Raw genomic sequence first — 12,840 nt, forward strand, 5'->3', positions numbered from 1 at the left:
CTACCATTCCCTAGCCCTTACTGCTCTTCTGCGTTAGAACCACACTAGTGAGTCTAAGATGGAAGTTAAGGGCTTAAAAAAAAAGAATGAGGGAAGAAGAGGCTGAGTCAAGACAGTGGAGTAGAGGAATGCAAAGTTCAAACCTCTCTGAGAATCCCCTCCAACCAACTTAAAATAATGCTTCAAAATGATTCCTGGAGTGGCAGAACCAACAATGGAAGGGAGTGAGGCATTTTTCCTGCTGAAAACAACTTAGAAGGTAAGCAGAGAGGGCCCCCAGCAAGACCACACCATGGAGCACTGGCACAAACCAACACCAAATCCCAATCAACTCCCAGTGCTTGAGGTTCTGAACCAACATCAAGTCAACATCAAGACCCTAAGACTGTCTAAGTTAGCAGCAGAGTACCCCCATGCCCACCTCTTGAAGTTCCAAGCCTCAGTGAATGCCTGCAATGAAGTCCCAAGCCCCAGCAAAAGGCAGTCTGCAGTATACCTGGCCAGTGCAAGCCCAAGGGGAAGCCCAGAATCCCCACCCATCATATCAATAACAAAACTAACAAAATCACAAGATTATCTCAATAGATGCAGAAAAGGCTTTTGACAAAATACAACACCTATTCCTAATAAAAACACTAAAAAAAAAGAAAAGAGGAATTTATGAGTAAACAAGAGATAGAGGGCATTATAACATGTAAAACAAAAATTTTTGATTATATTAAAAAACTGTTGTACAAACGAAACCAATGAATCCAAGACTGGAAGGGAAACAATAAACTGAGGGGAAATTTTTATAGCAAAATTCTCTAATAAAGGTGAAATTTCTCAAGTTTATAGTGAACTAAGTCAAATTTATAAGAATATATCATTCCCCAATTAACAAATGGTCAAAGGATACTGACAAGCAATTTTCTGATGAAGAAATCAAAGCTATCAATAAGCACATGAAAAATGTTCTAAATCACTCTTGATTAGAGAAATGCAAATTAAAACAATGCTGAGGTACTACTTTATATCTATCAGATTAGCTTATGTGACCGTAAAGGAAAGTGATAAATAATGGAGAGGATGTGGCAAAATTGGGACTCTAAAAAGTGTTGGAGTTATGAACTGATCTAACCAATCTGAAGGGCAATCTGGAACTATGCCCAAAGTTACAAAACTGCATACCCATGTAATACCACTACTGGATCTGTATCCCAAAGAGATCATAAAAAAAGAAGAAAGGACCTACTTGTACAAAAATATTTCTAGCAGCTCTTTTTGTGGTGGCAAAGAATTGGTAATTGAGGGAATGTCCATCAAATGGAGAAAGGCTAAACAAATTGTAGTATATGTTGGTGATAGAATACTATTTTGCTGTGAGAAACAATGAGCATCTAGCAATTAGAGAAAGAAAAATAAATTGAAGGAATTAAAGTAGGCAATCAGGAAACCAAACTATCACTCTGCAGATGATAATGATGGTATACTTAGAGAATCCTAGAAAATCAACTGAACTTATTTCAACTAAAGTTATAAGCTACAAAATAAACCCACATAAATTATCAGCATTTCTTATATTTCCAACAAAACTCAGCAGCAAGAGTTGGAAAGAGAAACTACATTTAAAATCACTCTAGCAAATATAAAGTACTTGGGAATTTATTTGCCAAGACAAACACAGGAATTATATGAATACAATTTAAAAGCACTTTTCACACAAATAAAGTTAGATCTAAACAATCAGAAAAACATTAATTGCTCATGGGCAGACTGAGCTAATATAAATAAAAGTAAAAATTCTACCTATATTAATTTACTTATTCAGTACCATCCCTATTAAACTACCAAAAAACTATTTTATAGAAGTAGAAAAAATAATAAAATGTCACTGAGAAGAACAAGAGGTCAAGAATACCAAGAGAACTAATGAAAAAAAAATGTGAAGGATGATGGCCTAGCAGTACCAGATCTTGAAGTGTAAGTATTAATGATCAAAACAATCTGCTACTGGCTAAGAAACAGAAGGGTGGATCAGTGGAATAGATATGGGGTAAATGATCTCAGCAATCTAGTGTTTGATAAAGCCAAAGATCCCAGCTTTTGGAATAAGAACTCATTATATGACAAAAACTGTTGGGAAAACTAGAAAACAGTACAGCAAAAATTAGATTTAGATCAATATCTCACACCCTATAGCAAGGTAAGTCAAAATGGGTATATGATTTAAATATAAAGAATGATATATTATAAGTAAATTAGAGAACATAGAATAGATTACTGGCAGATCTATGGAGAAGGGAAGAATTTATGATCAAACAAGAAATAGAGAGCATTACAAGATATAAAATGAATAATTTTGTTAATATTAAATTTAAAGGGCTTTGATCAAACAAAACCAATGCAACCAAGATTAGAGAAAAAAAATGGAGGAAAAATTTTTATAACAAATTTCTTTGGTAAGGATCTCATTTCTCAAATGTATAAAGAACTAAGTCAAATTTATAAGAATCCAAGTCATTCCCCAACTGAAAAATGGTCAAAGGATATGAATAGACAGTTTTTAGATGAAGAAATCAAAGCTATCAATAATCTTATGAAAAAATATTCCAAATCCCTCTTGATTAAAGAAATGCAAATTAAAACAACCCTGAGGTACCACCTCTCACCTAGCAGATTGGCTAATATGACAGTAAAGGAAAATAATAAATGTTGGAGGTAATGTAGCAAAATTGGGACACCAATACATTGCTAATAGAGTTGTGAACTGATTCAGCCATTCAATAGGGCAATTTGGAAGTATGCCCAAAGTTCTACAAAAGAATGCATACCTTTTGATCCAGTAATACCCCTACTAGGTCTGTATCCCAAAGAGATTTTTTTTAAATGGGAAAGGACCTGTTTGTACAAAAATATTTATAGCTGTGCTTTTGGTAACAAAAGAATTAGAAACTAAAGGGATGTCCCTCAATTGGGGAATGGCTGAATAAAAATGTGGTATATGACAGTGATGGAATATTATTGTGCTATAAAAAATGATGAACAGGATGATTTCAGAAAGAACTGGAAAGACCTACACGAACTGAAGCAGAGTGAAATAAGCAGAATCAGGAAAACATTATACAGAGTAACTGCAAAATTGTAGAATGATCAAATGTGATAGACTTTGCTACTAAGAACAATTCAATGGTCCAGGACAATTCTGATGGACTTATGAAAAAGAATATTATCCGTTTCCAGAGAAAGAATTGTTGGAGTAGGAATGCAGATGAAAACATGATTATCACTTGTTTATTTGGGTTTATGTTTTGGAGTTTAGGTTTTATAAAATTATTCACTTACAAAAATGAATAATATGGAAATATGTTTTGCCTGATAATACATATGTAACCCAGAAAAAAGAAAAAGAAATAATGAGCAGGTTCATGTCAGAAAAAGCTGGAAAGATCTATGTAAATAGTTTATAGAGTGAAATAAGCAGAAACAGGAGAACACTGTACATAGTAACAGCAATATTGTATGATGATGAACTGTGAAAGACTTGGCTATTTCTCAGCAACACAATGATCCTGGACAATCATGAAGGACTTAAGATGAAGAATGCATAATCCATAACTCCAGAGAAAGAACTACTAAAGTTGAATGTAGATCAAAGCATACTATTTCTCACATTTGTTTATTTACAGTTTTATTTTTAGGTTTGGGCTTTATATGAGAATTCTCTCACAACCACAAGCAACATGGAAGTATGTTTTGCATGATAATACAGATCAAATTGCTTACCATCTCTAGGAGTGGGGAGGGAAGGGAGGGAGGCAATTTAGATCTTATCATTTCAGAAAATATATGTCAAAAATTGTTATTACATGTAATGGAGAAAATAAAATACCTTTGAATAAAAAATAAAAATTTTAAAATGCTAACAAAAAAAGGATAAATGAGCTTGTCCTTAAAATGATAAGTAGTACCTATCTAAAACCATGAACAAGTATTATCTGTAATGAGGATAAGTTAGAGGCCTTCTTAATAAGATCAGACAACCATTAGTACACTTTTATTTAATGTTGTACTAGAGATGCTAGTCTGAGCAATAAGAGAAGAAAAAAATTGAAGGAATTAAAGTATGCAAAGAGAAAATTAAACTATCACTCTTTACAGATGATATGATGGTATCCTAGAGAATCAACTAAAAGAACTAGATAAAATAATAACTTTAGCAAAGTTGTAGGACACAAAATAAATCCACATAAACCATCAGCAATAAGAGAAAGAGAAAATCTATCTAAAATAACTCTAACCAATTTAAAATGCCCAGGAATATACTTGATGAGGCAAACTGGAATTTCATGAACACAATTACAAAAGACTTTTCATACAAATAAAGTTAAATCTAAACAATTGAAAAAATATTAATTGCTCATGAGTAGGCCAAGCTAAAATAACAAAAATGGTAATTCTACCTAAATTAATTTACTTATTCAGTGTCATACCAATCATACAACCAAAAATTATTTTATAGAACTAGAAAAAATAATAAAATTCATCTGGAAAAACAAAAGGTCAAGAATATCAAGGAAATATATGAAAAATGTAAAGGAAGGTGCCTAGAAGTACTAGATTACAAATTGTATTATTAAGAGGTAATCCTCAAAACAATCTGATACTGGCTAAGAAATAGAATGGCGGAATAATGAAACAGTTTAGATAACACAACATACAGGGGTAAATGACCTTAGCAACCTAGTGTCTGATAAACCCAAAGAGCCCTGTTTTGGGGATGAGAAAACACTATTTGACAAAATATGCTGGGAAAAACTGGAAAACAGTATGGCAAATATTATGTATAGGCCAATATCTTACACCCTATACCAAGATAAGGTCAAAATGGGTATGAGTTAGACATAAAAGGTGATATCATAAACAAATTAGAGAAGTATGGAATAGTTTACTTGTCATCTATAGAGAAGGTAAGAATTTATGACTAAATGAGATAAAGAACATTATAAAATGTAAAATGTATAATTTTTATTATATTAAATAAAAAAGGTTTTGTACAAACAAAACCAATATAACCAATAGAAGGGAAACAACAAACTTGGAAAAAGAAAATATTGCAAACTTCTCTGATAAAGGCCTCATTTCTCAAATAGAAAGCTGAGTTAATTTTATAAGAAAGCCATTTCCCAATTGACAAATGGTCAAAGAACAATAAATGTTCACCACAATACAATTAGAGAAGTACAACTTAAAACAATCACAGATCTGATCCAAAGGAAAAAGGAAAGAAATAATTGTACTAGTATTTTTAAGTCTATTATATTATAACTACTATGTTTTCAAACTAATTGCTTATAAATGAGTAACATTCTCCCAGTTTCAAGGATATATTCCCTCATAACCCTACTTTCTCAACTTGGCTTGACCAATTTTCTTCTGAATATATATTAAAGGCATATGTGGATTCTATTATTTGAGGGGACATCAAAAATCTACCTGTTGAGGTCTTTAGGCCTTCTACAGGGTTCTTTTTGTTTTTAAGTCAAATTATTTGACATAAAAAGAACATGACTTTGATATATGGGGATTGGTCATTTTTTGGTTCTTCTTTCGGGAGACATTGTTCTATAATTTAATGCTGAATACAGCAAAATTGTCATGTGTCTGTATAACAGTTGAATGTTTTGTCAAAAACAGGTTTGTCCTCATAAAGGCTGGTACTGGCCTCTGCTTTTTAAATGTTTAGCTTAACCTGTACTTTAATATTTTGGTAGCCAAGACGAACCCAAGACCATTACAATAGTAATCTGGCAATGGAAAGAACACTGAGCTTAGAGTCATGACACATGGGCTTTAATCCTAGGTTTAAGATGATTTGCGATTTTATACCAATCACAGCCTCTCTGAGTTTCCTTCCTCGTTTATAAAATGAGTTAGTTGAACTATACAGATGCCCTACAAGATCTACTCCAAATGTATGATTCAACAAATCTATAGACTAGTTTTTCAAATGGTAGTTTTCTTGATTTATGCTCTCTAGCTCCTTGTCTATAATTATGAATCACTTTTACTGTGTAATGTTTAAAAATAAGATGAGATGGAATTCAATTAACATTTAACAAGACACTAATAAGGGTATCGTAGGAGTTTAGAACTTAAAATGATCAATTAACAATAAAGATTTGTTTCTGAAAATAGAATTCTTCTATTGCAGAGACATAATCTATGTTTCCAAGTACTAGACTGATTATGCAAAACAATTTCTATCTCTGGCAATAACTTCTTACATATGAGCTTTCAAGACAGAAGCACTGACCTCGTAGTCATCTACCCTGAATATGTACGTCTATCTATGGTCTTGGTTTACACAGACTTCATGCTGTTAGAGTAAGTTGCCATGGTTTTAAGTTCATCTTGTATTTTATATTCTAAGTTCAGCATTCAGTGTTATGGTATGAAATGATATACAATGTATGGTATATTCATTCTTAATGAAAACTCTATAGTAGAGGACTCATATGCTAAAAAATTTAAATCACATTAAAAAGTTAGTTCTCAATTGCCTTCAAAGGTCTACTTATAACTAAAATGGCAATTTTCAATCCAAATTACATTTAAATATCCTGGAAGTTATGCAATTGGAAAACTCCCTGCCTATGTCATTCAAATTAATTTACAGAAAACGAACCTCTCCATGGTTGAAAAAGAAGCATAGTACTGAAAGCAGACCTCCAATTTGACTTCCACTGCAGGGAAAAAAGAATATGAATTAAAGTTATGTATACTTATGTAAAAGTTTTGTTATAATTTTTGGAATTGCATATATATTTAAAAGAACACATGTAAAAGTAAACATGTAATTCTCCATAGTTCCAAAAATAGATATTACTAAAAAACTGTCAAGCACATTAAAATAAACCCATTAGTAATAATTTACATTATTTCATTTTGATATAGATTTCAAAGTACTAATAGTGATGAACATTTCTTGCTAGAAGAAATATTGACACATACCTGAAATGGTATGGCAATGGTAAAAAATATATTTTAAAAATTCATATATAAAATATTTGTATACACCAGTGTAACTATAAGCAAATAGAAGTGATTTTAAACAAACACAGGAGAATTTATAACTATAAATGATCATTATCCCCATTAAAAATAGTCACCTTTTCAAGGTATATATTTATTCTTATAATTCAAAACATTCTGAGAGTACCTTGTTATTAATTGTTATTAGTCTCTGGCAAATTTCTTCCCCTATACTCACTCAGGGCAAGTCTTCATCCTTTGGGGTGGAGTTAAGTTTTGATTTTTTGTTTTTAATCAGAGAAAACTTAGAAAAAAATAAATCTGGTATATATGTAAGATATGCATACATGTAATATAGGTAAAAATGGAAAGCAAATTTGGTTAAAACTATGAAAATAAATAAATGAAACTGGCTTTTCTGTTTAGTAAAAGTGATGACAACAGTCTTAAAACTGTCTTAGAAATTAAATCTTTGTAATAAGTTTACAGCTGCCCAAGGTGCATAATAATTTCAATGAATGAAATATATTTTAAAATCTCATTACCAGGGGGCAGTTAGGTGGCTCAGTGGATTGAGAGACAAGCCAAGAGACAGGAAGTCCTAGGTTCAAATCTGACATTAGACAATTCTTAGCTATACAAGTCACTTTATCTCCATTGCCTAGCCCTTACCTCTCTTCTACCTTGGAATCAATACATAATACTGAAGGTAAAAGTTTAAAAAAATGATTATCATCTCAGCTTCTCTAGTGACTATCACTTATGAAAAAAATGTGTTTTAAGGGATAGAAGGTGCTAATTAATAAAATATTCTGTTTAACTAAGAGTCATGTTTTCACATTCAACAAAGGACCATTCTCTCATGCATCCATTATTTTATTAAGTACAAAGAAAATCCAGATAACATTGTTCCCACAAATAATTGCACGCCTGTTAAAACATTTTGATCAACCCCAAACCCCATCCAAAAAGCTAGAAACTCCATGGGAATGTCTGAGGGGTGATTCTGTATCCATTCATCCATTACTGTAGAATTCAATTCTACCTACACTGCTTAGCAGCTGCTTGGGAAAGAAAGTGCTCAGTTGGGAGCTGGGTTTGAGTCATTGTTCTGACCATGACTAGCTATCTGGCCACCATTATGGGTATCAATTTTCTTGTCTACACAACAATAACACTTCACCACTTCCCTCAGGGTGGTTGTAAGAAAAACATTTTGTAAATCTTAAAAGTAAGTTATAAGTATGAGCTATCATAGTGATTATTTTGACTTTTCCAAGTTTAAATGAAGGTAAAATAGATATACCTCTATTTTCCAAGTGATCTAAAGGCAATCCAGTTAGAGGAGGTGACAAAAAATAAAACTGGCTATTAGAAAAGGTTAATCAGGGAATAACAGAACAAAGGGAGAATCAGAGGGCAGAATAATGCCTTCTAATTAATTTATCTGTCCTTAGTCATTTCTGAAGCTTTGTCTTCTAACACTGTACCTTCAAATCTAATTGAAAATTCAAGTTTGAGATGAAAGGGAAATGGATTGTTTCCAGTATTTATGCTACTAGTTAAATGATTCAGATTTTAAGAAGTGCCTCCCCCTACCCTATTGCTTTTCAAGACCACCTCTAACTTCTCACATTTCTAAATATGCTTTATCTTCAAAATGTCATGTCTCAAAGACTTGCTCTTCTTGGGCTCAGAGGAACAGCAGGAATAAAAGAAAAATAGATTTAGGCTGGCAGTAAAGCACCTAACAATTGAATTGACTGTCACTCTTTATTTCTTCTCCTTTTCTCAAACTTCTTTAAAAAGTCATTGACCCTTGATGCCTCACTTATTCTTCCCATTCCCTTCTTAACCCATTGCATTCCAGCTTCCAACTTCATCAATCAACTGAAACTGATCTCCAGAGTTAACCACAATATCCTCATCTAATGGCCTTTAATTCTCAAGCCTTCTACCACTGGACATTCATCCACTGCACTTGCCATTGTTAACCAAAATGGATACAAAAGCTACCCTCACCTCCCTGGGCATTCAGGATTTTGCTTGTTTCTAGTGTTTCCTACCAGTATGATCACTTCTCAATCTCCTTTGATGGAGCTTAAGCCATCATGCCTGATAACTTAAGGAGAATCTAATTTTATTCTTGGTCTTCTGATCTCTTAAAATAATCTACTTCACCATCTCCCATGTATTCAACCACCATTTCAGACATGACTCCCAAACCAATATGTTCTAACATGATTTCCCCCTGAGTGCCAGGCAGGTATCATAAATTGTTTACTGGACTTTTCAAACTGGTTGTCCCAAAAGTGTGATTAATTCAACATGGCAAGGAAAGAACTTACTATCTTGCTCTCCAAAACCACCCTTGTTCCAAACTCCCCTATTATGTTCAAGGGCAACACTATCTTTCCAGTCACCCATATTTCCAAGTTTAGTTTCATTCATCTCTCACATGCTAATCAGGCATCAGATCTTATCATTGCTCTCTCTGCATTCCCTATACCTCTTCTCTAATCATACAGGGCATTTCCAACTCTGAACTACTATGATTTTTTTAAATTTTTCTTTCTACTCATGTGCTAGAAATCTAGTGTGTCTACTAGAAATGGCCAGTTTTTCCTTAATATTTATTCAGCTCAGCTAAAGGAATCTAAGGTCAACTATAATTTGGTGGGTCTTAAAATACTTAAAAAAAACTTTTTAATTGTATTTTATTTCCTGACTGCATTTTCTCCCTCCCTCCCTCTCTCCTCACCAACCTCCACAAGTTGGCGAGCAGTATGTTATACATGTGCTATCATGTAATACATATTTCCATATTCATTGAGTTCTGAAAGAAGACACATTCACACATTTAAGAAAAAAACTTATGAAGGAAATAAAAGTGAAAAATAGAATGCTTCCATCTGCATTCAGAATCCACAATTTCCTCCTATGGCAGTGGATAGCATTTCTCATCATAGATCTGTTGGGATTATCTTAGATCCTTGCATTATTGATAAGTTAAGTAACTCACAATTGATCACACACAATACTGATGTTACTATTTGTACTATGTTCTCCTGGTTCTGCTCACTTCATTTTGCCTCAGTTTATATGTGTTTATAGGTTTTCATGAAATCATCTTGTTCATCATTTTTTGTTGCACTACAGCATTCCATTACCATCATATACCACAATTTGTTCTCCCATTCCCCAACTGATAAACATTTCAGTTTCCAATTTCTTGTCACCTCAAAAAAGAGTTGCTATAAATACTTTTGTTTAAACAGGCGTTTTCCCCCTTTCTTTGGCATCTTTGGGATACAGTGGTATGCAAAGTTTTATGGCCCTTTGGGCATGTTTCCAAATTGCTCTCCAGAATGGTTTTCTATTCACAGCTCCACCAAATGTATTAGGTCCCAATTTTCTCACATCCCCTACAACATTTATCATTTTCCTTTTCTGTCATATTAGCCAATCTAATAGGCATTAGGTGGTACCTCAGAGTTGTCTTAATTCACATTTCTTTAATCAATAGTGATTTGTAGCATTTTTTCATATGACTTCAGTTTTAATTTATTCATCTGAAAACTATCTGTTCATATCCTTTGTCTATCAATTGGAGAATGATTTGTATTTTAATACACTTAACTCAGCTGTCTACATATTTAAAAAATAGGACCTTTTTCAGGGACATTTGCTATGAAATTTTTTCCAAGTTTATTGTTTCCCTCTTAATCTTGATTGTGTTGTTTTTGTTCATGCAATTCCTTTTTTACTTAATGTAATCAAAATTATCCATTTTATATTTTTAATATTCTCTATGTCTTATTTAGTCATAAATTCTTCCCTTATCCATACACAGATCTTATAGGTAGATATTATGATGTGCTCCCCTAATTTGTTTATGGTATCATCCTTTATTTCTAAATCATATATACATTTTGACTTTATTTTGTTATATGGTGTGAGATGTTGGTCTATGCCTAGCTTCTGCCATACTGTTTCTCAGTTTCCCCAGAAATTTTTGTCAGATAGTGAGTTCTTCTCCCAAAAGCTTGAACCTTTGGGTTTATAAAAAACTAGGTTATTATAGTCATTTATTACTGTAATGAGTACTGTTAGGATTAGAATTCTGTGGAAACTATTTATTAATTTATAATTATTTATTAGATAGTGAAAGCAGGATGGAGAGAGAAAAAGCAATGATTACAGGGCCAGTCACCTAACTAATCTGAGTTTGTTGCTACCTCTTGTCTCTATTCACAAGCAAGGAGTGCACTGCTTCCTGGATCCTCAATTTAAAATCCCAGTGATGTCACTCCCTCTGGGTCTCCCTGGCTAGATAGACTCAATCATATTCCTCTGGGGTGCCAGAGATCCAGAGGATTCCTATTTAAACAGATAAGTCTCAGGCCTCAAGTTCCCAACCCACTAAAAAAGTAGGGATGACACTGAAATGGATTTTTCCATCTCTCCTTTTAGAAAGGAAAAAGAGGTACAATTTATATTAAATATATTATTTTCACAATGTCTCCTCTGATTCTTTGGGAGATTAACATTTTGGCTCCCCAATCTGATTCTTTGGGGAGGATATCCTATACATAATATCTACATATTTCAGATTGTCTCACTAGCGTTCATGAAGACCCCCAAATATTACACATTTCCATAGAGGTTCTAACTACATTTGAGTGTTCCTTAACATATTAAAAAATAACTGATACACATATTGACAAGAAGCCATTATTGGGCATTCTCCTTTTTTGGTATAAGGGTTTTATGATCAAGATAAAATAATGGCACATGGGAAAGACAGAAATGAATGGAGGGACCACCCCCCAGTTCAGCATATCCAAGGGCTTACTCAGAGTCTCATGATGTAGTGTTTGATTTCTGGAGACGACTTACTAGCACTGCCATCTTTTTAGTCTATGGGGAATAACGATGGCCCTTAGAGAGTCTAGATATCTGCCTTCCTGACCAGGTTATTGGTGATATCTTTCCCTAAAATTGCTTTAAATACATCTTAGTCTATGAATCTTTAGGATAACTTCACAATTCCCCCTCAGGAGGTTGAGATACTGTCCAGGATATAATCCTTCATACAAGCACATAAATAACCTGATGATAACACAAAACAATGTTCTAGCATGGTAAATATTCATTTACAATAACAATAGACTGATAAAGGATATATGGCCAAGTTATTAATTTAAGAATGCATTAAATAAGTAACCCAAATAATATAAGAATCACTTTTCCAAAAAATAAGGGGGGGAAGAACATCTATATGTGTATATATATATATAAAGTATAACAAGTCTCTGATACATATTGAAACCCCAGTGAAGGTAGTTTATATCCTACAAGCATGTAGGTCAGGTGCAACAATATTGTAGGTTACCCACCATCTGCCATGACTAAAAAAAGTTGCCATGCCAAAAAAAGGTCTGACAAAAAGGACAATGCGGTCCCCTAATCTGATTTCTCTTCTATACAAAAGTCAGAGGGATAAGAAACCCGAGTTAGAGACAAATAAGGGTTATTCTCATGTTTTCCAGGCTCTTGTCTTACATGCTAAGTCAGAAGAGAACTCTGCTGAACGGTCACTTTTTTGAATCTTCCCTAAGATAGTTCCCCTGCTTTCACACTGGCACTTATCACCCTACAGAAATTATTGACATCCATGATCAATTTTAGGTTTATCTAACACTAGGTCACGAAGGTCATTTATTACTTGGTGATGAGTACTTAAGCTATTCTATTGATCCACTATTCTATTTCTTAGCCAGTACAAGATTGTTTTGATCAAGACCACTTTATAAAACAGTTTGA

The 12,840-nt window shown here is 33.3% G+C and overlaps 1 protein-coding gene across 1 annotated transcript in view; it reads right to left on the bottom strand.

Moving 5' to 3' along the window:
• Positions 1–12,840, bottom strand: part of LOC123230659 (probable C-mannosyltransferase DPY19L1) — a 210,899-nt gene that overhangs the window by 126,806 nt on the left and 71,253 nt on the right. Inside the window, exon 7 of the mRNA XM_044656798.1 lies at positions 6,668–6,725. Coding sequence (XP_044512733.1) covers positions 6,668–6,725 — 58 coding nt within the window. The remainder of the gene's footprint in view (positions 1–6,667; positions 6,726–12,840) is intronic.

Source organism: Gracilinanus agilis, chromosome 1, assembly GCF_016433145.1.
Source record: "Gracilinanus agilis isolate LMUSP501 chromosome 1, AgileGrace, whole genome shotgun sequence".
NCBI classification, from domain to species: domain Eukaryota; kingdom Metazoa; phylum Chordata; class Mammalia; order Didelphimorphia; family Didelphidae; genus Gracilinanus; species Gracilinanus agilis.